This window comes from Oncorhynchus keta, chromosome 7, assembly GCF_023373465.1.
Source record: "Oncorhynchus keta strain PuntledgeMale-10-30-2019 chromosome 7, Oket_V2, whole genome shotgun sequence".
Taxonomy (NCBI): domain Eukaryota; kingdom Metazoa; phylum Chordata; class Actinopteri; order Salmoniformes; family Salmonidae; genus Oncorhynchus; species Oncorhynchus keta.
In genome coordinates, this window is record NC_068427.1 from 14,755,813 (window position 1) to 14,781,539 (window position 25,727).

A 25,727-nucleotide genomic window follows, 5' to 3' on the forward strand; every position below is an offset into this window, starting at 1 on the left:
GCAGCCGGTAAGACAGCTAACGGTTAGCAGGCCGCAGATGGGCGTTCAGGTAACGTCGCGACGGAGGATCTCCTTCGGGTAGATCACGTCGGCAGTCCAGTTGTGAAGGCCCGGTGGGGCTCCGCGTAGGCAGTAAAACGGGTCCGGATAGGTGACTGCAGCCCAGGAGTGATTGACGGAGCTCAGGAGTGATTGACGGAGCTGGCTAGCTCCGGAGTAATTGATGTTTGCTCCGGAATCGACGAGAGCAGATAGACACACGGATAGCAGCTAGCTAGCTGTGAGATCCGGGAATGAATGTCTAGAGAGCAGTTGAAATCCAAGGACATGGAGAGAAAAATGGGTCCGGTATGTTCCGTTCCGAGCCGTACAAAACTGCCGATAGATTTTCGAGCTAAAGGATAGCTGATGACCACAAACCGTGGTTAGCTGAATACTAACGATTTGCCAGTAAAGAAGCTAACTAGCTTCTGAACTAGCTCCTGGCTAGCTTCTGGTTAGTTTCTGGCTAGCTTCTGGCTAGCTTCTTGGAGGATTGCAGATTTGAGGTAAATAATACTTAATTATAAATATAAATTGGTGAGGCGGGTTGCAGGAGAGTGTTTTGAAGATGAGTTGCTGGAAAATAAAAATAAAATGTATGTGAAAAAAAGTTGTAAATATATATACAGGACACGACAAGACGAGGACAAAAGACGTCTGAACTGCTATGCCATCTCGGGCAGTTTGAAGCACATGTTTGGATGTGATAGATGTCAGAAGATAAGTCTCACTAAAGGATCTGCAGTTTGTCATGAAATATATATTTTAGTAAAACTCTTGATAGACCACTTAAAATGTTCACCTTTATTTCATTTCCGGGTACATTTACACATGAAAAGATCAGGTGGGTAGGTACCTTCTTTAAGACAACACACTAGCAACTAGCCACTGCGTACAAGACAAAGAGAACAACTAAGGTGCAGTGCAATGTGGAGAGTTCGTCACAGATATATACACTGAGTATACTTAACAATATGAACACCTGCTCTTTCCATGACATAGACTAACCAGGTAAAAGCTATGATCCCTTATTTATGTCCCTTGTTAAAATCCGCTTCAATCAGTGTAGATGAAGGGGAGGAGACAGGTTAAAGAAGGATTTTTTTTAAACCTTGAGGCAATTGATTTTGTATGTGTGCCATTCAGAACGTGAATGGGCAAGACAAAAGAATGAAGTGCCTTTGAACCCGATATGTTAGTAGGTGCCTGGTGCACCGGGTTGTGTCAAGAACTGCACTGCTGCTGGGTTTTTCACACAACAGTTTCCCGTGTGTATCACCCAAAGGACATCCAGCACACATGACCACTGTGGGAAGCATTGGAGTCAACATGGACCAGCATCTACACCTTGTAGTCCCTGCTACGACAAATTGAAGCTGTTCTGAAGACAAAAGGGGGTGCAACTCAATATTAGGAAGGGGTTCTTCTATGTAAATGTAAAAAAATACACCAAAACATGAATTACACTAATGGATACAAAGACAGTACATTCATAAATATGGTTCAAATGTACTGTCTAATCATTTAAAACTAAATTAATGTTCAGCACAACACTTGTATTAGTCAGGAAGACTTGTAATGTTGCTTTAACATACAAATGATAAAATATGAGCCATGTGTAAAATATCCTGGAGGGGTCCATTTAAAACTCAATATAATGTCTTAATGCTGGTGTGTGTGTGTCATGAGTCCTACGACATGGACTAATAAATTAGTTTAGGTTGACTGGTTTGCAAATATAAATATTGAAAAAGTTATTGTAGTTCTGACAGGAGTGACTAGACAGAAACCTTTTCATGGTGAACAGTTTCCTCTGTCTCTCACCACTCAACAAATCTCACAATACCTCGCCTCAGTCACTACCACACTGCAACCCTGTGCATGGTGTGATTGAGTGGGAAGGATGTAGGTACGGTATTGAACCCAGGTCGCTGCGTGCTGCTGTCAGAGTCCCGCGGCTTGTCCGTGCTCACATCTGGGTGATCTTGCCCTTTTCTCCATTGTTGCCATTCTCGTCGCACTCGAAGCCTCCATTTTCCAGGGCGTACTCCTGCTTATCCTTAGGTGCCTCAGCATCCCCCTCTGCTCCCTCGCTGTCTAACTCAGATGAACCCGCTCCACACTTCCTCTTATACATCTGGTAAGCTGTAGGAAGCAGAACCACACATGTTATACCTACTGTGTGCCTTTACAGCCACAAATTCTCAATCTACATAAGCACTGAAAAGCATCAATAATCTGAGAGAAGTTAATGATCAGACTGGCACCCGGGCAATCAATCATTAGCTAGAATGACAAAAAAAATGTTGGGAATATAGATAACACACGGTAGAAAATACCAGACCATAGGCCTACTATACATCGATAAGTCGACCACAAAACCATTCAAAACTTTTGATAGCATATCAATATTGACATTAGCTCTTCAACAGCGGTATAAGCTGACCCACCTCCAACAAACATGACAGCCACCACCAGTTGGAAGATGCTGTAGATGAGTGGGAAGGCGAACATGACCTCCAGGTCTTCAGGGGAGAACGACAGCTGGACGATGGTGCTGCACAACTGGGAGTTCTGGAAGCCTGTCTCCAGGGCGATGGTACGACACCTTAAACATAATCGAAGGGCTTGTTAACTACAGTAGGTTCCATGGAGTGACGAAGGGCTCCGCTTGACTGGCGTGCTTATGAAGAACCTTCTGCTCTGTTAAATGAACAGGGTGAAGTTAAAATGCACTGGATGGTTTTCATTGTAGCGTCTGTGGAGTACCTTGCACATCTGGTACTGTAGTGTTTACACAAACTTGAATGTTAAGGCATTTCCAGAGAGGAGACAAAGGGAATGACTCATTCAGGTTATTCAAGTATAATTCAGGTAGGTGTTATCAACACCTTCTATTGCAATGGTAACTTGGATTTTATCAGCTAGGTACAATATTAAGACTGGACTACCATGAATCATGTAATATTGCAGTAGTACCTGTGCCAGGGTTGTCCGACAAAGCGGGCCATGAAGAAGCCCAGGATGAAGCCTACGAAGGGGTAGATGGCTCCGATGATCCAGAGAGAGGGGGAGATGGTCCAGGAGGACTGGTACAGCACCCCACCAACCACCGCAATTATGATGATGAGGAGGAGGCCAACTATGGAACCCACCTGCAAACACACATTTTACAGACTTGATTTGAATCCACAAATCACATGCACACTATTGATCCCGGAATAACAACCTAGAAGTGTATAGTGTAGCAGTAGTGTGGAACAAAACCAGCTGTATGCAGTGCGAGGAGTTTAATCTTACCTTGAGGATCTTTTTGGCTATTTCGGGCCACTTGTTTTTGACGTAGATTCCCAGGGCGACGGGGATGAGGAGGGACACCAAAGTGATACCTGGAGACGAAGATATACAATCTGTCATCATCTTCCAAACTGCCTCTGGAAGCAACGTCAGCACCCGAACTGTTTGTCGGGAGCTTCATGAAAGGGTTTTCCGTGGCCGATCAACATGTGCAATGCCAAGTGTCGGCTGGAGCGGTGTAAAGCTCGCCGCCATTGGAGCGGTGTAAAGCTCGCCGCCATTGGAGCGGTGTAAAGCTCGCCGCCATTGGAGCGGTCTAAAGCTCGCCGCCATTGGCGCGGTCTAAAGCTCGCCGCCATTGGAGCGGTCTAAAGCTCGCCGCCATTGGAGCGGTCTAAAGCTCGCCGCCATTGGAGCGGTCTAAAGCTCGCCGCCATTGGAGCGGTCTAAAGCTCGCCGCCATTGGCGCGGTCTAAAGCTCGCCGCCATTGGCGCGGTCTAAAGCTCGCCGCCATTGGCGCGGTCTAAAGCTCGCCGCCATTGGCGCGGTCTAAAGCTCGCCGCCATTGGCGCGGTCTAAAGCTCGCCGCCATTGGCGCGGTCTAAAGCTCGCCGCCATTGGCCTCTGGAGCGGTCTAAAGCTCGCCGCCATTGGCCTCTGGAGCGGTCTAAAGCTCGCCGCCATTGGCCTCTGGAGCGGTCTAAAGCTCGCCGCCATTGGCCTCTGGAGCGGTCTAAAGCTCGCCGCCATTGGCCTCTGGAGCGGTCTAAAGCTCGCCGCCATTGGCCTCTGGAGCGGTCTAAAGCTCGCCGCCATTGGCCTCTGGAGCGGTCTAAAGCTCGCCGCCATTGGCCTCTGGAGCGGTCTAAAGCTCGCCGCCATTGGCCTCTGGAGCGGTCTAAAGCTCGCCGCCATTGGCCTCTGGAGCGGTCTAAAGCTCGCCGCCATTGGCCTCTGGAGCGGTCTAAAGCTCGCCGCCATTGGCCTCTGGAGCGGTCTAAAGCTCGCCGCCATTGGCCTCTGGAGCGGTCTAAAGCTCGCCGCCATTGGCCTCTGGAGCGGTCTAAAGCTCGCCGCCATTGGCCTCTGGAGCGGTCTAAAGCTCGCCGCCATTGGCCTCTGGAGCGGTCTAAAGCTCGCCGCCATTGGCCTCTGAGCGGTCTAAAGCTCGCCGCCATTGGCCTCTGGAGCGGTCTAAAGCTCGCCGCCATTGGCCTCTGGAGCGGTCTAAAGCTCGCCGCCATTGGCCTCTGGAGCGGTCTAAAGCTCGCCGCCATTGGCCTCTGGAGCGGTCTAAAGCTCGCCGCCATTGGCCTCTGGAGCGGTCTAAAGCTCGCCGCCATTGGCCTCTGGAGCGGTCTAAAGCTCGCCGCCATTGGCCTCTGGAGCGGTCTAAAGCTCGCCGCCATTGGCCTCTGGAGCGGTCTAAAGCTCGCCGCCATTGGCCTCTGGAGCGGTCTAAAGCTCGCCGCCATTGGCCTAAGGATCCAAATGTTTTAGCATTTCTAACGGTGTTAACACAGAAATACAATCTATATGTGGAAATCTATACAATTTATATGTTCCTGTGCTGCTAGATGGAATCTAAAGAGTGCTGTACAAAAGCATTCCCACCAATACATTGTGTAGATGGTACATCAATGCATATGCCCCTGTATGGAATGGTTTATTTTAGTATTTGGTAGCTACCTATGCTTTGGTAGGGGATCTGGATGGTGTCAGCAGAGGTCCAGACAGACGTGTAGATGAGCAGACACAGAGGCATCATCCCCAGGGCCAGGATAGAGGAGCAGGCTGTCATGCTGATACTAGAGCGGGGAAAACACACAACATTAGTACACTGGATCACGATAGAAACACACTCGCATAAAAGTACTCAAAAACGTAGTACCAAAGGCAAAACTTGAAAGTAGGCTAAATCATCAAACAAATAACATGTACTCTTAGGGGGGAAAAAAGGTGGTATCTAGAACCTAAAAGGGTTCTCCGGCTGTCCCCATAGGAGATCTCAAGAACCCTTTTCTGTTCCAGGTAGAACCGTTTTGGGTTCCATTCCACAGAGGGTTCTACATGGAACCCAAAAGTGTTCTACCCGGAATCCAAAATAGTTATCCTACGAGGACAGCCGGAGAACTCTTTTGGAACCCATTTTTCCCCCCATTCTTCTTCATCTAAGAGTGTTACTGCTTCCAGTCAGTCTCACCTGAGGTCCATGTCTCCATCCAGCCAGTAGGCAATGATATTCGAGCTGGAGCCACCGGGACAGCAGCCCATGATGATGATGACGACGGCCTGCACGGGCAGCACGTTGAAGGCCAGCGACAGGGCGAAGGCGGTGAAGGGCATGATGCCGAACTGGCACAAGAAGCCGATAAAAATTCCCCACGGCCTCTTGATGTGTCCCCACAGCTTTCCGGCCTCCACGGTGCAGCCCATGGAGAACATGACCATGGCCAGCATGACGGTCAGCACGATGCTGAGAACTAGGCTCAGGTTCTCGTTGTAGTTGCTGGGAGCCACCAGGCACGACGTGCCCGAGCATATCGTGGCGTTGGTGTGGCAGGTGGCCAACACCACGGCAGCTGTTGTCATTGGTGTGTTCATAGTGGAGAAAGGTGATTAAAAAAATAAATCTAAAAAGGAACCCAATAGAAGAATTCCAGAGTGCGGGGGGGGGTGGAGAGAAGTAGTCTGTCCTGTGGTGTTGCGTTCTTTTAAGACTCCTCCGGCTCTCCTCCCTCCTGTATCCACGGTGACGAGGGCTGCACTGAGACCATACGCCTCTCCCCTCCAGGCCTTTAAGACCTACCTAAAAAAAATATATATAATAATAATTAACTCGTGCCTAACGTTTATGAGGTCAGTGTCCAAATGTGAATGCAGAAAAAGACAGTCATTGATTAAACTTACAATAAATGTAAATTGCACCATCTTACTTTTTTTTTATCACTCAGCTCTTAAATTTTATTGTCTTCTTCCAATCACAGCCATGCAACATCATCATCCTGGTACCGCCACCAAAGGAGCGATGATGCCTACCAGTACGTGTTGAGTGTGGGCACAAGGTCCTGTCTGGTGTGCGTCACCTCTCCCCAGTGAGACTGTAAAAGAGTAGGACTGGAAAAAGTCCCTGGGTGTTGGACCCACTATGGGAAAAAAAAGAAGCTAGACAGCGAGTGTCAGTCACTGAAAGACACAAAAATGACACTGTATAGGCCTCGTACCCAGTGGGGGGCGTTTAGCGGTTAGAGGAAGACAAGGACACAAAAAGTACCTGAGGTATTCACACTTCTATCGTTTGGAGAAAGAAAATGAGACATTGTGAAATTCATACCCTAGGAAATAATAATATAATATCAACCAAGTAGATGGATAAATATCTGTCAACAAAAAAAACATGGAAATAATGTGTTACAGCACAAACAACTGTGACAACGTGTGTGTGCCTCACATTTCACTATATAATCAGTTGTATTACTGTGCCTCAAATGTATCACAAACCATCTGATTATATTGTAAGTCTGTAACAAGTTTGTTCCTCTTACGCAACTATCCAGTTGATATTACATGAATGTAACCTTATTTTTCCCTGAGATGAGACCTTGGTTCAGTCGTACTCCAGAACTGATCACTTTCCCCACAAAACACAAGTTTTTGCTTACCTTAGTCCTTCTTTCCCCATGAATTCTGTCATTCATTAAATGCTAGGGGAAATGTTTAACAAAGTCTCCACCAGTAGCTTACTATAAAGGACCCTTTAGGTCCAGAGTTCTACAACAACCAACACAAAATGTTTCCTTTTATAGTTTTTATTACAAAATTAAAACAATCCATATTCCCATCACCATACAGTGCATTCAGAAAGTATTCAGACCCCTTCCCTTTTCCACATTTTTGTTACACCTTATTCTAAAATCAATTAAATAAAAACATTTCATCAATCTACACAGAATGACAAAGTGCGAAAAAAAAAAGTGTAGAAATATTTGCAAACAATGACAAACAGAAATACCTTATTTCCACTAATTAGACCCTTTGCTATTATACTCAAAATTGAGCTCAGGTGCATCCTGTTTCCACTGAGCATCCTTGAGATGTTTCTACAACTTGATTGGAGTCCACCTGTGCTCAATTCAATTGGACATGATTTGGAAAGGCACACACCTGTGTGTAAGGTCCCACAGTTGACAGAGCAAAAACCAAGCCATGGTCAAAGAAATTGTCAGTAGAGCTCTGAAACAGGATTGTGTCGGCACAGATCTGGAGAAAATTACCAAACAATTTCTGAACAAAGTGGCCTCCATTATTCTTAAATGGTAGAAGTTTGGAACCACCAAGACTCTCCCCTGAGCTGGCCACCCAGCAAAACTGAGCAATTGGGGGAGAAGTGCCTTGGTCAGGGAGGTTACCAAGAACCCGATGGTCAGTCTGACAGAGCTCCAGAAATACAGGTGTGCCAAACTTGTAGCGTCATACCCAAAAAGAATCGAGGCTGTAATCGCTGCCAAAGGGGCTTCAACAAAGTACTGAGTTAAGGGTCTGAAAACCTAAGTAAATGTGATAGTTAAATTTTTTAAAATTTGTAATAAATTTGCAAACATTTCTAAAATCCTGTTTTTGCTTTGTCATTATGGGGTCTTGTGTGTAGATTGAGGTAAAACAAACTGAATCGATAGACTTATTCTAACGTAACAAAATGTGGAAAAAGTCAAGCGGTCTGAAAACTTTCCGAATGCACGGTATATACAGAAATAGCAGTCTGACTATAGTAAACAATGTACACAAACACTAAAGATGAAGCGGCTCTATTGGGAAACTGTCTTCAGGTCAGCTTTTAGTTTGTCTCTGTTCCCAAGGTGAAAGTTCCCGTAGAGTCACACAGTACCGTGTCCATAAGAAAGCACTTCCAGAGAGTGAATCAGATCTTAGATCAGCTGTCTGCTTTGTTATAATGGTTTAGGGGTTAGAAAAGAAACACTGTAGCAGCACACGAACCAAGTATAGCAACTGATCTCAGGTCAGTTTTAAAATCTGTCCACAATATGCTACTGTATCAGTGGTGCGAGTGTTCATAGATTGAGGAAGTATGAGCTGATTCCAAACAAGTTATCAGCTGTGCTCCAGAGTGTGCAGTGGTCTCAGATCAGCTTCGACAAGTGTCTCCCAGCTGAATGCTCCCGGTCACATGGGCAATGAAACAACGGAGCAGGTATATCCCCGAAAAATGGAGAGAACTGTCGATTAGGAGAAAGAGAGAGAGAGAGATCAGTATATAACTGCTTCAAATTTTTGAAGACATCCAAACATATTTGCATGTATAGAATTGGCGAGGCCTGCTCTACACAACACAGGACAGAGTAATGAAGTAGTTGTCAAAGTGAGAAAGTAGGTTTGCCTACCTGTGAAGAATGACAGTACTAGGGTATGTGTATGTAAGATTACAGGCCATTACAACGGGGCCCTTCCATGTTAGTAAATTAGCGCATTAGTGTGCTGGTATCTGTAGAGTAGCACCTCAGTGGGTCTGTTATCAGTTAGTTACTGGTGTGAGATATTCTTCCGACACTCAACCTCTATGGAATGTGCAGCCGGACGAAACTCCCAAGGCCTTGGCCGAGAGGCAGAGTGTGAGTGACAGTTAGTCAATCTCTCACACACACAGTCTGTCACTCCTGCACATGGTCATTCCCCTCCCTCCAATTCCAGTGTGCAGTCAGGTCCGTGTGTGTGTGCCCAACCATACGTGCGTGTCACTGCCACCATTATCTTGTCTTATCTGATCACTGATAGCCATCTGACCCAATTAGATAGGTAGGTTTTATTTACACAAATGCATGTGTGCACTTTCACAGTTTGCAATAAAGAAGACTGAACTGCACTGCAGTTTACATAAGAGAATATGTAAGCTGCACTGTGACATAATCCAGTCTGTCCTTTCCCTTCATCCAAAGAATTAGGAAGACAGGTTAGTCAAACTACAGCACTAAACGATGGCACACTTTCTGGTATACAGAGAAGGCAGAGATTTTACAGTACGATATCACCGTACTGTATGGTGTGGTTGGCATGACGATGGAACTGAAGCATATCGTTCCATTATCGAAAAGGATGAACAAGAAATATCTGAGATGATAGTCTATATACATGGGTGCAAAACCTGGTCAGTCTAGGTCATGGAACGTTTTGTACACTCAGTGTACATTTTGTATGTAAGCAGTCAGCATGCAGCCACACTTTCTTCCTGTAGACGACGACAATTCCATCTGTGATGACCTTGGTCTAGTCATGTGATTGCTACAATGACATGAGTGAAATGAGTGAGAGAGGGTGTGTCAGTCGGTCTTTTTTCAAATAAGTGAGACTCTGTGACTAACTCCATGTCCTTGAATATTGAGCAATAGTAAATGGCTTCTTTTTGGAAGCACTAACTCCGCCATGGCTTGTTAAGCCTATGGGGAAAGGAATGGGGTTCTTGGAGGGTTTTCTGATAAATGCAGAAAATAAAAAAAAGGTATTAGGAGACCATAAATGCATCATAATTCCCCAAAAGTGACATTAGCTGATAAAGATTATCTGTTAAAAAAATTACGTATAAGACATATGTATTTTTTTAAATCAGAGAATGTTCATCAGCTAACGTCACTTTTTGGAAATTTTTAAGCATTTATGTAATCAAAACGAGCACATAAATGCTCCATAATTCCTAAAGGTCATTAACTATCAGAACAAAACATCTCCTAAACCTGTGTTAACCTTACTTTCGGTATTTATCCCAAAACCCCACTCTTTCCCCATTCATTTCCGTCATAGCAATGGCCATACGAACCAGAGGTAACACACTGTTTAGGACTATAAAAGGCGAGCTTTATAACAGTGTGTGTAATTCTGACATGGCAAGTTCACAGTGACAAGCCATCAGTCTAAAAAGAGAGATATATACATGGTGGACAATTTACTGAAAATAGTAGGGATGTGTGGGTGACTCACCTGACCAGGAAGGGCTGTGGGAAGCATCTAACAGTTTGTGTTATGGCGTCCTGAAGTTGCAGAAGGTTAGTCAACAGCACCCCCTGGCGGCACTTATCGATCTTGGTCACCACAATCTGCGTCACACACCAGACAAAACAAGAGCTTGACAAAGATGCCTCATTAACAAGTTCTGATAGGCTATACGATCATGAATGAATAAACAGGTTCTCATTGTGTGCTAGTCCAAATCAGACACTGTGTTCCTAATTTCCAAGCAAAACAAACGGTTCTATGAGGAACAATAGCAAACGCTTTTCGGTCATCTTCTGGGTGGTTTAGGACGCTGCAAGCGGCAGGGATTAGGCCTGGATTTTTATTTGCAATATGACGAGTGCATCCATTAATTCCATGTAAGTACATCAATGGGATCATTTTAATCTGACGCCAGTCCTTTAGTCTGTTGTGGCTCCACAAGGTGGACATAAGCTTTATTTAAGATCCCCGTTGACATCATTTTAGTTATGTGGTCAAAGTGCTTAATAACCTGATAGCTTGAATAATTTACAGCTCCATGCATTAAAGCACAGGACAGGACCAATCAATAATGACCCGGATCCAGGACTGCAGTTTTTAAATAGCTGAGTGGGCCACGTTAGAGTGTTCTACATGAAACTGTGCTCTACAGTGAGTGGGATGGAACATAACACACTAAGGAGGAGAGGGAGAGAAAAGGCTTAAATGGCAATGAAAATGGAGAACCTAGATTACAGCAAAATTCTGTAAACTTAACATATACAAGGACACAAAACAGAACACTGAGTTGTTTAACAATACCCTCTTGCCATATATATATATACAATGCTCAAAAAAATAAAGGGAACACTTAAACAACACAATGTAACTCCAAGTCAATCACACTTCTGTGAAATCAAACTGTCCACTTAGGAAGCAACACTGATTGACAATACATTTCACATGTTGTTGTGCAAATGGAATAGACAACAGGTGGAAATTATAGGCAATTAGCAAGACACCCCCCAATAAAGGAGTGGTTCTGCAGGTGGGGACCACAGACCACTTCTCAGTTCCTATGCTTCATGGCTGATGTTTTGGTCACTTTTGAATGCTGGCGGTGCTTTCACTCTAGTGGTAGCATGAGAGTTTACAACCCACACAAGTGTCTCAGGTAGTGCAGCTCATCCAGGATGGCACATCAATGCGAGCTGTGGCAGGAAGGTTTGCTGTGTCTGTCAGCGTAGTGTCCAGAGCATGGAGGCGCTACCAGGAGACAGGCCAGTACATCAGGAGACGTAGAGGAGGCCGTAGAAGGGCAACAACCCAGCAGCAGGACCGCTACCTCCGCCTTTGTGCAAAGAGGAGCACTGCCAGAGCCCTGCAAAATGACCTCCAGCAGGCCACAAATGTGCATGTGTCTGCTCAAACGGTCAGAAACAGACTCCCTGAGGGTGGTATGAGGGCCCGACGTCCACAGGTAGGGGTTGTGCTTACAGCCCAACACCGTGCAGGACGTTTGGCATTTGTCAGAGAACACCAAGATTAGCAAATTCACCACTGGCGCCCTGTGCTCTTCACAGATGAAAGCAGGTTCACACTGAGCACGTGACAGACGTGACAGAGTCTGGAGACGCCGTGGAGAACGTTCTGCTGCCTGCAACATCTTCCAGCATGACCGGTTTGGCGGTGGGTCAGTCATGGTGTGGGGTGGCATTTCTTTGGGGGGGCCGCACAGCCCTCCATGTGCTCGCCAGAGGTAGCCTGACTGCCATTAGGTACCGAGATGAGATCCTCAGACCCCTTGTGAGACCATATGCTGGTGCGGTTGGCCCTGGATTCCTCCTAATGCAAGACAATACTAGACCTCATGTGGCTGGAGTGTGTCAGCAGTTCCTGCAAGAGGAAGGCATTGATGCTATGGACTGGCCCGCCCGTTCCCCAGACCTGAATCCAATTGAGCACATCTGGGACATCATGTCTCGCTCCATCCATCAACACCATGTTGCACCACAGACTGTCCAGGAGTTGGCGGATGCTTTAGTCCAGGTCTGAGAGGAGATCCCTCAGGAGACCATCCGCCACCTCATCAGGAGCATGCCCAGGCGTTGTAGGGAGGTCATTCCATCACGTGGAGGCCACACACACACACACACACACACACACGACTGAGCCTCATTTTGACTTGTATTAAGGACATTACATCAAAGTTCGATCAGCCTGTAGTGTGGTTTTCCACTTTAATTTTGAGTGTGACTCCAAATCCAGACCTCCATGGATTGATACATTTGATTTCCATTGATTATTTTTGTGTGATTTTGTTGTCAGCACATTCAACTATGTTAAGAAAAAAGTAATTAATTAGAATATTTAATTCATTCAGATCTAGGATGTGTTATTTAGGGTTCCCTTTATTTTTTTGAGCAGTATATATATATAAATACACATACTTGAAGTCGGACGTTTACATACACTTAGGTTGGAGTCATTAAAACTCGTTTTTCAACCACCCCACAAATTTCTTGTTAACAAACTATAGTTTTGGCAAGTCGGTTAGGACATCTACTTTGTGCACGACACGTAATTTTACCAACAATTGTTTACAGACGGATTATTTCACTTAGAATTCACTGTATCGCAATTCCAGTGGGTCAGAAGTTCACATACACTAAGTTGACTGTGCCTTTAAACAGCTTGGAAAATTCCAGAAAATTATGTCATGGCTTTAGAAGTCTGAGATAGGCTACCTGACATTTAAATCATTTGGAGGTGTACCTGTGGTTGTATTTCAAGGCCTACCTCCTCTTTGCTTGACATCATGGGAAAATCAAAAGAAATCAGCCAAGACCTCAGGGGAAAAAACGTGTTCATCCTTTGGAGCAATTTCGAAACGCCTGAAGGTACCACGTTCATCTGTACGAACAGTACGCAAGTATAAACACCATGGGACCACGCAGTCATCATACTGCTCAGGAAGGAGACGCGTTCTGTCTCCGAGGGATGAACGTTCTTTGGTAGGAAAAGTGCAAGTCAATACCGGAACATCAGCAAAGGACCTTGTGAAGATGCTGGAGGAAACAGGTACAACAGTATCAATATCCACAGCTCCAAAACCTCCATAAAAAAGCCAGACTACGGTTTGCAACTGGACATGGGGACAAAGATCGTACTTTTTGGAGAAATGTCCTCTGGTCTGATGAAACAAAAATAGAATTGTTTGGCCATAATGACCTTCATTATGTTTGGAGGGAAAAGGGGGATGCTTGCAAGCCGAAGAACATCATCCCAACCGTGAAGCACGGGGGTGGCAGCATCATGTTGTGGGGGTGCTTTGCTGCAGGAGGAACTGGTGCACTTCAGGAAATAGATGGCGTAATGAGGGAGGGAAATTATGTGGATATATTGAAGCAGCATCAGTCAGGAAGTTAAAGCTTGGTCACAAATGGGTCTTTCAAATGGACATTGACCCCAAGCATACTTCCAAAGTTGTGGCAAAATGGCTTAAGGACAACAAAGTCAAGGTATTGTAGTGGCCATCACAAAGCCCTGACCTCAATCCTATAGAAAATATGTGCGAGCAAGGAGGCCTACAAACCTGACTCAGTTACACCAGATCTGTCAGGAGGAATGGGTCAAAATTCACCCAACTTATTGTGGGAAGCTTGTGGAAGGCTACCCAAAACTTTTGACCCAAGTTCAACAATTTAAAGGCAATTCTACCTAATACTAACTGAGTGTATGTAAACTTCTGACCCACTGGGAATGTGATGAAAGAAATAAAAGCTGAAAGAAATCTCTACTATTATTCTGACATTTCACACTCTTAAAATGATGTGGTGACTGACCTAACTGACCTAAAACAGGGAATTTTTACCAGGATTAAATGTCATGAATGTTAAAACCTGAGTGGAAATGTATTTGGCTAAGGTGTACGTAAACTTCCGACTTCAACTGTATATATATATATATATATTCAATTAAAACAGAGGCTATAGACGCTAATCTCACCACGTAAGGCCGACTGAACTCTTCACACATCTCCAGGGCGATCATATCTGCCTCCTGCAGCCCAACACTGCCATCCACCAATAGGAAGGTCCTTACCAGACTAATAGAAATGTAACACAGCAGAGGGAAGCATGATCATGTCACACAAACAGACAAATGCATTCGATCTACACCAAGACTCTCCAACCCTGCTCCTTGAGAGTTACCATCCTGTTGGTTATCAAGCACACTCAATTCTAATAATTAGCTGGTTGATAAACTGAATCAGGTTAGTTTACAACAGAGATTGGATCGCAAACCTACAGGAGGGTAGCTCTCCAGAAACCGGGTTGGCCGTGATCTACACTGAACAAAAATAGAAATGCAACATGTCAAGTGTTAGTTCCATGAACTGAAATACAAAATACCAGATTTTTTCCATACACACATACAAAAGTTTTTCTTTCCAATTTTGTGCACAAATGTATTTACATTCATATAAGTGAGCATTTGTCATTTGGCAAGATAATTCGTCCACCTGACAGGAGTGGCATATCAATAAATGTATTAAACATCAATATCATTACACAGGTGCACCTTGTGCTGGGGACAATAAAAGGCCCCTTTAAAATGTACAGTTTTGTCACACGACACAATGCCACAGATGTCTCAAGTTGAGGGAGCATGCAATTGGCATGCTGACTGCAGTAATGTCCACCAGAGCGGTTGCCAGAGAATTTAATGTCCATAAGCTGCCTCCAACGTCATTTTAGAGAATTTGGCAATACGTCCAACTGGCCTCACAACCGCAGACAGTCCATGATCTCCACATACGACTGCTTCACCTGCGAGATCGTCTGAGGGGTGGGGGAGGTGCTGAGGAGTATTTCTGTCTGTAATAAAGCCCTTTTGTGGGGAAAAACTGTGGTTGGGCCTATGCCCTCTCAGGCCCACCCATGGCTGCACCCCTACCCAGTCATGTAAATGTCATAGATTAGGGCCTAATGAATTTATTTCCTCATATGAACTGTAACTCAGTAAAATATTTGAAAATGTTGCATGTTGCATTTAGATTTTTGTTCAGTATACTTACTGTACATAGATTGACGGCCACATAACGTAAAGCTAAAACATCCCGAAGACCTACTTTTTTCTTGAACCCAGATAGTGCTCCACCATCTCCACAAAGTCCTTGGGAGCCCTGTATCCATAACCAGGCATGTCCACCATGGTGAAAGCTTTGCCCACTTTGAAAAAATTCATCTTCTTGGTATGGCCCTGAGAGAGAATGGATAAAATGCCAGGTAGTGAAAGTAACTTCGAGAATATATGGAATGAGACAGAGCAATAACACAATGTAGGAGCCCCCCCCCAATAAACAACAGATCTTAGTTTACTCACGGGTGTTTTGGAGACTCTAATTTCTACGTCAGGAGCCAGGGAGAACAGAGCTCTGATGAGAGACGACTTCCCCACATTACTCCTGCCGATGAAACACACCTGGCAACGCACACACACAATCACCACGATCAATATTACAACACATCAACAAACATCCAAAAGGGTATAAGGACCTAAACAACAAGCTGACCAAATAGAAAATATTAAATATACTACAGTTTGTTTTGTATTATCACTTTGAAGTTAAAGCTTAGTGTACGTAGATATTTGAATACTAGATAAGTTCACCTTCAAGTATATTCTGCGATGCTGAGCACACTGCTTTGGGTTTGCAACTGTGTGTTGCCAGCCATGACATAAAATCAGTAATTTGTAGAGATGTGACAGTGTGCTACTGTAATATCCCTGGAGTCCCAGCGGACACTACGCTGACACAAGATGGATGCAGAGAGCCGCTCCCCCATGTTGCCGGGGGATAAATCACACCGACAGGGGAGAGGTGGTGAGCCGAGCGGTAACTAAAACCACGTGTCTCACAATCACTGAACCCTCTGGCTCTGCACCACTCCTCTCTCCAAACATCTTTCCATTTGGAACTGCGAGGAAGAATCTAAGTTAAAGTCCTGGTCTGACTGAGGTTACATTAATACATTTCAGAATTGAGTTAATTTATTAAGCCATGGCCAATGTTCACTTCATTCCATTATTCTAAGCATAAGAGCATGAAGGAGGGGGAGAGGGTTAATCTGCCCATTCCACACACTTAGTCATCCCCCCCAGTCTTCCACCCACCCACGCATGTGCCCCTACACACACCAGACCCGGGTTCAAATACATGTATTTGAATATGTGTTATTTAATATACTTTTTCCTCCTGTGTATTTTAGTATTTTCACAGCCCAAATTTGTTTTTGTATGCAAGTACAGTACCAGTCAAAAGTTCAGGCACACCTACTCATTAAAGGGTTTTTCTTTATTTGTACTATTTTCTACATTGTAGAATAATAGTGAAGACATCAACACTATGAAATAACACATATGCAATCATGTAGTAACCAAAAAAAGTGTTTAAATTATTCTTTTTTAAATTGAAATATATTTTCTATTTGAGATTCTTCAAAGTAGCCACCCCTTTGCCTTTGACAGCTTTGCACATGCTTGGCATTCTCTCAACCATCTTCACGAGGTAGTCACCTGGAATGCATCTCAATTAACAGTTGTGCCTTGAAAGATGTTCCACAAATCAACTTTTTTCTTAATGCATTTGAGCCAATCAGTTGTGTTGTGACAAGGTAGGCGTGGTATACAGAACAATTCTGTATAATTCTGTATGGCAAGAACAGCTCAGATAAGCAAAGAGAAAAAAAGACAGTCATCATTACTTGAAGACATGAAGGTCAGTCAATCTAGAACATTTCAGGAACTTTCAAAGTTTCTTCAAATGCAGCCGCAAAAACAATCAATCGCTACGACGAAACTGCCTCTCATGAGGACTACCACAGGAAAGAAAGACCCAGAGTTACATCTGCTGCAGAAGTTAAGTTCATTTGAGTTACCAGCCTCAGCAATTGCAGCCCAAATAAATGCTTTACAGAGTTAAAGTAACAGACACATCTCAACATACACTATTCAGAGGAGACTGCGTGAATCAGTCCTTCATGGTCGAATTGTAGAATGGCGCCGGAGGGGATGCCTGACGTTTTAAGTGCTCCTAACCAACTGTGCTATTTTGTTAGCTTTTTATTTAGTTGTTCACTACTTATTTTACACATAATGTTGCTGCTACCGTCTCTTATGATCGGAAATAACTTTTGGACATCAAAACAGCGATTACTCACCTTGAACTGGAAGAAGCTTTTTCTTTTAACGAGTCCGACGCAAAAAATATACTGCTTTCTCAGGAACAGGCCCAAATCCCTGTCGTTTGCGTGAAGAAGAAAACATAGAGAAAAAGGGGGCGGAGGTCGGGCTGCCATCTGAGAATTTGTAGGCGAACGAGTAAACCCCCACTGCCATCCGTTCTATTGGCCAACGTACAAGCATTGAAATATAAAATCGACCTTGACCTACGATCAAGATTATCCAACCAACAAGATATGAAACTATAATGCTTATGTTTCACAAGTCGTGGCTGAACAACGACGACACGGATAAAATAAAGCTAGCGGGATTTCCCATGCACCGGCAGAACAGAGAATCTGCATCTGGTAAGACAAGGGGTGGGGGGGGTGTTTCTATTTTTCAATAACAGCTGGTGCGGGATGTCTAATATTAAAGCAGTCTCAAGGTATTTATCACGTGAAGTAGAGTACCTTATGATAAGCTATAGACCACACTGTCTATTTACCACCACAAACCGATGCTGGAACTAAGACCGCACTCAACCAACTGTAAACAAGGAAATGCTCATCCAGAAGTTGCGCTCCTAGTGGCCGGGGAGTTTACTGCAGGAAAACTTAAATCCATTTTACCTCATTTCTACCAGCATGTCAAATGTGCAACTAGAGAGAAAAAAGACAACTCTGGACCACCTTTACTCCACACACACACACACACACACACAAAGATCTCCCTCGCCCTCCATTTGACAAATCTGACCATAATTTGCTTACAAGCAAAAACTAAAGCAGGAAGAACCAGTGACTCGCTCAATACGGAAGTGGTCAGATGACGCTGTAAAAATTCAAAGCCGCGGGGCCAGACAGATTACCAGGACATGTACTTAAAGCATGTGTGGACCAACTGGCAAGTGTCTTTACTGACATTTTCAACCTCTCCCTGGCAGTATGTAATACCTACATGTTTCAAGCAGACCACCATAGTCCCTGTGCCCAAGGATGTGAAGGTAACCGACCTAAATGATTACCGCCCCGTAGCACTCACGCCGGTAGCCATGAAAAGCTTTGAAAGGCTGGACATGGCTCACATCAACAGCATCCTCCCGGACACCCTAGACCCACTAAAATTTGCATACCGCCCCAACAGATGACACAATCTCAATCACACTCCACACTGCCCTTTCTCACCAGGACATAAGAAACACCTATATCAGAATGCTGTTCATTGACTACAACTCAGCATTCAACACCATAGTGCCCACAAAGCTCGTCACTGAACTAAGGACCTTGGGACTAAACACCTCCCTCTGCAACTGGATCTCCTGACAGGCCACCCCCAGATCTGCCATGCTGACCCTCAAGACTGGGGCCCCTCAGGGGTGTGTACTTAGTCCCCTCCTGTACTCCCTGTTCACCCACGACTGCATGGCCAAATACGACTCCAACACCATCATTAAGTTTGCTGACGACACAACAGTGGTAGACCTGATCACCGACAACGATTAGACAGCCTATAGCGAGGAGGTCAGAGACCTGGCAGTGTGGTGCCAGGACAATAACCTCTCCCTCAATGTGTGCAAGACAAAATAGCATATCGTGGACTACAGGAAAAGGTGGGCTGAACAGGCCCCCATTATTATATATATTTTTTATTTATTTCACCTTTATTTAACCAGGTAGGCTAGTTGAGAACAAGTTCTCATTTACAACGGCGACCTGGCCAAGATAAAGCATAGCAGTGTGAACAGACAACAACACAGAGTTACACATGGAGTAAACAATAAACAAGTCAATAACACAGTAGAAGAAAAAAAAGTATATATATACATTGTGTGCAAATACACGAGGAGGTAGGCAAATAATTAATTTACATCAGAGCTGTAGTGGAGCAGGTTGAGAGCTTCAAGTTCCTTGGTGTCCACATCACTAACAAACTATAATGACTGTCACCAAGACACATTTTCCACCTCAGGAGACTGAAAAGATTTGTCATGGGTCCCCAGATTGTCAAAAAGGTATACAGCTGCACCAGACAGCATCCTGACTGGTTGTGTCACCGCCTAGTATGGAAACTGCTCAGCATCTGACCATAAGGTGTTAGAGGGTAGTGCGTACGGCCCAGTACATCACTGAGGCCGAGCTTCCTGCCATCCAGGACCTATATACTAGGCAGCGTCAGAGGAAAACCCCCAAAAATGGTCAGACTCCAGTTACCCAAGTCATGGACTGTTCTCTGCTACCTCACGGCAAGCAGTACCGGAACACCAAGTCTAGGACCAAAAGGCTCCTTAGCAGCTTCTACCCCCAAGCCATAAGACTAATTATTCAGCAATCAAAAAAGGGCCACCAGACTATTGACATTTCCAGGCGAAGCTGGTTGAGAGAATGCCAAGAGTGTGCAAAGCTGTCCTCAAACAATTTTCAAATATTTTTCCAAAACATATTTCAAATGCCCTGAAATAATCAGTACTAAAAGTTTGGCAAACAAGGCAAATGTTAATATACAATTCTGTCAACAGAAAATCAAGATGGAGGATAGCCTTATGTCTCATCTAGGGTCAGCAACATCTGTTTCACTCTTGATCTCTGGTCCAGTCGTCAAACAAAATCATACAACCAAAGTCAACACTGTGGTAACATGATTGCTGCTTTTGCTAATTTTGAAGACAACAACCTCTGAAGAAAAGGATAATGATGCCGAAGAGGAAGGTTTGCAACCTGTAAGTTCCACTGACCTTGAAGTTCACTTTCCACAGCATGAAAGATGCTTTGCTCACACACTATAGCTCACCATTAGACTGCCTTAAATCTACAGATAAAGGCTTTGGAAATGGCTTTGCTGAGGTTATTACTGTCTCCCACTATCCCAAGCCCACATTTGCACAGGATCACTTTAGTGTGTCCCCTACAGCAAGGTTCAGAAGGTTATCATACCCCTTGACATATTGCACATTGTTTTGTTACAGGCTGAATTAAAAATGGATTAAATAGATATGTTTATCTACCCACACACACACACACCATAATAACCAAGTGAAAGCATGTTTTTAGAAATGTTTGCTAATTTATTGAAAATTACATACAGAAATATTTTATTTACATAAGTATTCACACACCTGTCAATACTTTGTAGAAGCACCTTTGGCAGCGATTCCAGCTGTGAGTGTATCTGGATAAGTCTCTTGGATCTATCCACGCGCGGAATGTGCAATACTTGCCCATTATTGTTTTAAACATTATTCAAGCTCTGTCAAATTGGTTGTTAATTATTGTTCGACAATTCTTTTCAGGTCTCGCCATAGATTTTCAAGTAGATTTAAGTCAAAACTGTATCTCGTCTGTTCAGGGACATTCACTGTCTTCTTGGTAAGCAACTCTAGTGTAGATTAGGTTATTGTACCTCTGAAAGGGGAAAGGATATCCCAGTGTCTGGTGGAAAGCAGACCAGGTTTTCCTCTAGGATTGTGTTATGGGATTTATATGAATAATGACTAAATTATGTATAAATTTAACATAGAACTATAACTAAACAGAATACTACCCTGTCACTGTATGAATCTTATTATAACCAAAACACTGAATATAACACGTGTAGTTTTAGTTAAGAATTAGGACTTTCTGTTATTGTTAGAAACTAATGGAGCTATCGTCAGACCGGCTGGAAAACTGTTCCTTACAGGACATTCTATCCCCACCCAGGGAGGGGAGAGACCTTGGGCTTGTAGAAGAATGTTTAACAGGTGGCAGACAATGTGAGAAGGCTTGTGAACTATACTGCCATTGTATCTGAGAGGAGGAGGGACATTTATGATGAAATGTGAGGTATATAAACCAATGTACATGGTATTATGACCAGAGCGCTCCAGAATTAACGCTATTGGTTAATGTTGATGACTGGTCTCTGTCTATTTTATGTAAATAAGAACCTTACAAATTCTTATAAACAGACAGTGTTTTAATTGAATTGGTTAATGAACACATAGGAACTAAATTCCTCTAACAGACTGTGCCTGTGTTTAGCTCCATTACATTTTTTATTATCCTGTAAAACTCCCCAGTCCTTAACAATTATAAGTATACGTATAACATGATGCAGCCAACACTATGCTTGAAAAAAAATGGAGTGCTACTCAGTAATGTGTTGTATTTGATTTGCCCCAAACATAAGAAAAACATGAAAATCATGTTAAACACTATTATTGCACAGAGTCCATGCAACTTATGTGACTTGTTAAGCACATTTTTACTCCAGAACTTATTTAGGCTTGCCAAAACAATGAGGTTTAATAATTAGGGCCGGCAGGTAGCCTACGGGTTAGAGCGTTGGGCCAGTAACCAAAACGTAGCTAGATTGATTCCCGAGCTGACAAGATAGAAATCTTTAGTTCTGCTCCTGAACAAGGCGGTTAACCCACTGTTCCTAGGCCGTCATTGTAAATAAGAATGTTGTTAACGGACGTTGCCTAGTTAAATAAAAGGTTACAATTTTTGTTTTCATCCTCAAATGATATAGACTCTTAGACTTCATTTGACACACAGTTTGACTAGCTTTGGGATACATCGCAATCTGTGTATTGGTTGAACTCCCTGAGTTGTGCATCGTTCCTGTGGGTGGTGACGGAAAATAACCATACCACAATATAGCCATTTCCTGTCAACAAAGGCAAATGTATAATCTTTAGGAACTTGTGTGTCCCATGGTGTTTATACTTCCATACTTTTGTTTGTACAGATTAATGTGGTACCTTCAGGCGTTTGGAAATTGTTCTACAATTTATTTTCCCATGATGTCAAGCAAAGAGGCACTAAATTTGAAGATAGGCTAATAGACAATTTGAGTCAATTGGAGGGTGTACATGTGGATGTATTTCAAGGCCTATCAGAATCTTCTAAAGCCTTTGACATCATTTGACATTTTTCAAGATGTTTAGAGGCACAGTCAACTTAGTGCATGTAAACTTCTGACCCACTGGAATTGTGATACAGATTATTTCACTTATAATTCACTGTATGTAAACAAAGGTTGGAAAAATTATTTGCGTCATGCACAAAGTAGATGTCCTAACCGGCGTGCCAAAACTATAGTTTGTTAACAAGAAATGTGTGGAGTGGTTGAAAAACAAGTTTTAGTGACTCCAACCTAAGTGCATGTAAACTTCTGACTTCAACTGTACATATTCCAGCATTCTCTGCAGTTGTGGAGTGGCTTTTCCAACATTGGAGGACGTATCTTCAGACCAGATCGCTGCTCCATGTCTGACAAGCTTTTTGAAACCCTGATGTTTTTAAAGAAATGTAACAATAACATCTTTTCATCTTTCTTGAGACACCAATGTTAAATTGAAGCTGCATATTGTGATCTAAAAGTTAAATAAGACCTAGCCTATATACAAGTGTTTTTTATTTAAAATCAAACTATGTACATTCACAACTATTTTAACATACATCCAACACACATCCCTCCACCTACCTCTGGCTGGTTCTGTGAGGGCGCGTGTTCCATCCTCACGGCGGAGGTGTGGTAATCAATCTTGTGTGAGGAGGACGGGGAGAAGAGTTTCTCTGCCTTGGTTATGTCCTCCACACTGGGCTGGAAGAGCTGGAAGTGGCCCCTATCCACTGAACAAGCCAAGTGGGGCTCCAGCTCACTGAAGGGAAACAGCAGGCCCCGGAGCTTCCTCTGGGGGAGCAGGGAGGCTTGATGGAAAGAAGCCAGATTGTGGGCACCCTGCTGGGATGCAGTCCAAAATCCAGTCCCTGGCTTTAGCCATAGCCTCCTGCAGAACATCTTTTGTTTGATGTGTGAGCTGCAAAGGTATGATGTCTTATAGGTTATCTCTGTGTATTTTCTTTTTTATATAGTAACAATTGTTGGTTGACTGTTTTGGAATACCACTATGCACCGCCCTCACACAAGTGTAGGCAATTGTCATTATCACCGAAGCACTTTAATAATAATACAATGGGTTTGGCACATCTCTTGATGCTCTGATAAAGTCACAACTGTCGGAACGCGTTTGCCTGCCCGGACGAAAATAAAAAAAGGTGAAATGAAGGTGACGTCTTTTAAAAATATTGTGCCGTCGTTTCCCAATGTTCGTGAACTTGGGATTTAATGGGTAACGTTAGGTTAACACATGACAGGGCTATTATTACATTTTATGGCAACTAGCTAGCTATCTGTTTACTTCGCAATTCTTAATGAATTAAACTTACCCAATGACTTGCTGAAATACTACGCCAATAATTCCTGCGCGTTTAAATGTGACTACATATATTGATCAAATTACGAAGAGATGCATTGATACACGTACACTTTCTAGTCAACGTCCTCCATGTTTGATTTTTAATGGTTCCATTGAAATGCAACCGGCAGACAAAAGTTGACACGATTGTAGTTCCGCCTTAAAACCACCCTCTCCATTCTCGAAGTCTTTTTCTTCTTCGATGAGGTTTAAAGACAGCCACTAAATATTGCATTACCGCCACCTACTAGACTGGAGTGGAACTCCCTTATACTTTGCATGAAAAAATAAATATATAAACAAATAATAATACCCTACAATCTAACACTACACTCACACAAAAATAAAAAAATAACACCACCCTAGTCCACTATTTAAATCTATTTAGTCCTACCTCAGGACAACAACCTGAAAGGATGGGACTCCACCACTTAACACACCCAGTAACTCTTCTGATGTTAAGTCATACACACCAAATACCTCTCTGCAGCTACCACAACCTCCATGTTCTGTGACCTACATTCTATCCCTGCAGTACAGTTAATAACCATTGCTATAAATGCTAAAAATCCAAACTTACTGAAACATATATCACTTGTTGGCCTATCCCTCTGAATTGGTACAGATCTACTACAACACCACTCCGCTCAGGATCCCTCCACCTTGACCCATCTTCCCTTACTTTCCCCAATGCTACACATTCCTTTGTCCTCATGGCCTTCTGCACACTTCTCACACCTAGGAACCTCCCTTCTATACACTGCTGCCACATGCCCATAAGCTTGACACCTGTAACAACGTAATGTATTCGGCACAAGAGCTCATACAGGATAACGTATATCCTAACATCACTATGTCAGACAAACATCAAAACTCAAAAGAACAGACAATGACTCTTCTGTTTCACCACTCATGCCGCCATGTTTCTTTCCCCCATTCGTCTAACGCGGAGTGCCTTCTCCTTCCGACCAGCAGAAACACAAACAATTATCACAAGACCACTTCAGGTTAACCTTACTGATTCCACAGCTCCCAACTCTGTTTTCACTCACCCTGAAACCACAAATGGATCAGCCAAAAGGCAAGGGTTCACTTTTTCCAAAAAACTTCACTCCTACTGTCACAGACTCATCTTTATCCTGACCCTCGGTGCAAGCCTCAGGCTCCGAGAACTTCACCACACCTACCATCTCCAATACTTCGACCTCAATCACTTCCATTTCTCCTCCTGTCTTCAGCTCACTCCATTTACACTTACATTCTTCTTTAACAAGCCATCTCCCTTTTTTGACATTTTTCGCCGACTCAAGCTCACCCTCTTCCTCCCTCTCTTAGACCTCCTCTGCCTCTCTTTTTCCCTCCATTCCTCCTCCGTATTCCAAGTATACGTCTCCTTATGATAATACTGCACTTCTCCTGACATACATCTTGTTCTTGCCTTCTCAAGGGACCCCATTTAACCAGCTGTCACAATCTCCGTACAATCAGCACGAACCCCTCAGGATGTAATGCTCACCAGTGCAGCCCATTTGTAAAACAGCTGCTTCATCTTGATGTTCTTCTTTATCAAAAGCTACTGCAACGCTTTTCGATTTCCAGCAAGTGTGCTCTTCCAACCACCATCCACCGTCTGAAATCCCTGTCAGCATTGAGTTTCTGCATGAACAGTTATGTCTAACTTCATGTCACTCATATATATTGTTGATGTAGTTGATGTAGTCCCAAAAAATGCCTCAGCATTAGTCTTCCAACAGGACAATGACCCTAAGCACAAGGCCAAGACAACGCAAGAGTGGTTTCGGGACAAGTCTCTGAATGTCCTTGAGTGGCACAGCCAGAGACCGGACTTGAAACCAATTGAACATCTGGAGAGACCTGACAATAGTTGTGCAGCAACGCTCCCTATCCAACCAGACAGAGCTTGAGAAGATCTGC

General features: G+C 43.7%; 2 protein-coding genes across 2 annotated transcripts; both read right to left on the reverse strand.

Annotated features, from left to right (window-relative positions):
- Positions 1-1,621: 1,621 nt before the first annotated feature.
- Positions 1,622-6,131, reverse strand: slc10a2 (solute carrier family 10 member 2). Its single transcript, XM_035774210.2, has 6 exons — positions 5,544-6,131; positions 5,030-5,148; positions 3,343-3,431; positions 3,022-3,197; positions 2,493-2,650; positions 1,622-2,187 (listed from the first exon to the last, which is right to left on the reverse strand). The coding sequence occupies exons 1-6, from the start codon at positions 5,942-5,944 to the stop codon at positions 2,012-2,014; spliced, it is 1,119 nt and encodes a 372-aa protein (XP_035630103.1). The 5' UTR covers positions 5,945-6,131; the 3' UTR covers positions 1,622-2,011.
- A 1,002-nt stretch (positions 6,132-7,133) lies between these two features.
- On the reverse strand, positions 7,134-23,932 carry gtpbp8 (GTP binding protein 8 (putative)). Its single transcript, XM_035773450.2, has 7 exons — positions 23,764-23,932; positions 23,018-23,354; positions 15,710-15,808; positions 15,456-15,586; positions 14,330-14,429; positions 10,328-10,443; positions 7,134-8,574 (listed from the first exon to the last, which is right to left on the reverse strand). The coding sequence occupies exons 2-7, from the start codon at positions 23,333-23,335 to the stop codon at positions 8,484-8,486; spliced, it is 855 nt and encodes a 284-aa protein (XP_035629343.1). The 5' UTR covers positions 23,336-23,354; positions 23,764-23,932; the 3' UTR covers positions 7,134-8,483.
- Between the last annotated feature and the right edge of the window lie 1,795 nt (positions 23,933-25,727).

Bases quoted from the DNA above. Each gene is read 5' to 3' on its own strand.
- slc10a2 (XM_035774210.2), bottom strand. From the start codon at position 5,944: ATGAACACACCAATGACAACAGCTGCCGTGGTGTTGGCCACCTGCCAC. The intron at 3,432-5,029 runs GTAGCTACCAAA...CTTCGTCTCCAG, and splicing joins GATCCCCTACCAAAGCATAG to GTATCACTTTGGTGTCCCTC. The intron at 3,198-3,342 runs GTAAGATTAAAC...GTGTGTTTGCAG, and splicing joins TAGCCAAAAAGATCCTCAAG to GTGGGTTCCATAGTTGGCCT.
- gtpbp8 (XM_035773450.2), bottom strand. From the start codon at position 23,335: ATGTTCTGCAGGAGGCTATGGCTAAAGCCAGGGACTGGATTTTGGACT. The intron at 10,444-14,329 runs GTGAGATTAGCG...TGTGTGACGCAG, and splicing joins AGTTCAGTCGGCCTTACGTG to ATTGTGGTGACCAAGATCGA. The intron at 8,575-10,327 runs GTGAGTCACCCA...CCTAATCGACAG, and splicing joins CCACAGCCCTTCCTGGTCAG to TTCTCTCCATTTTTCGGGGA.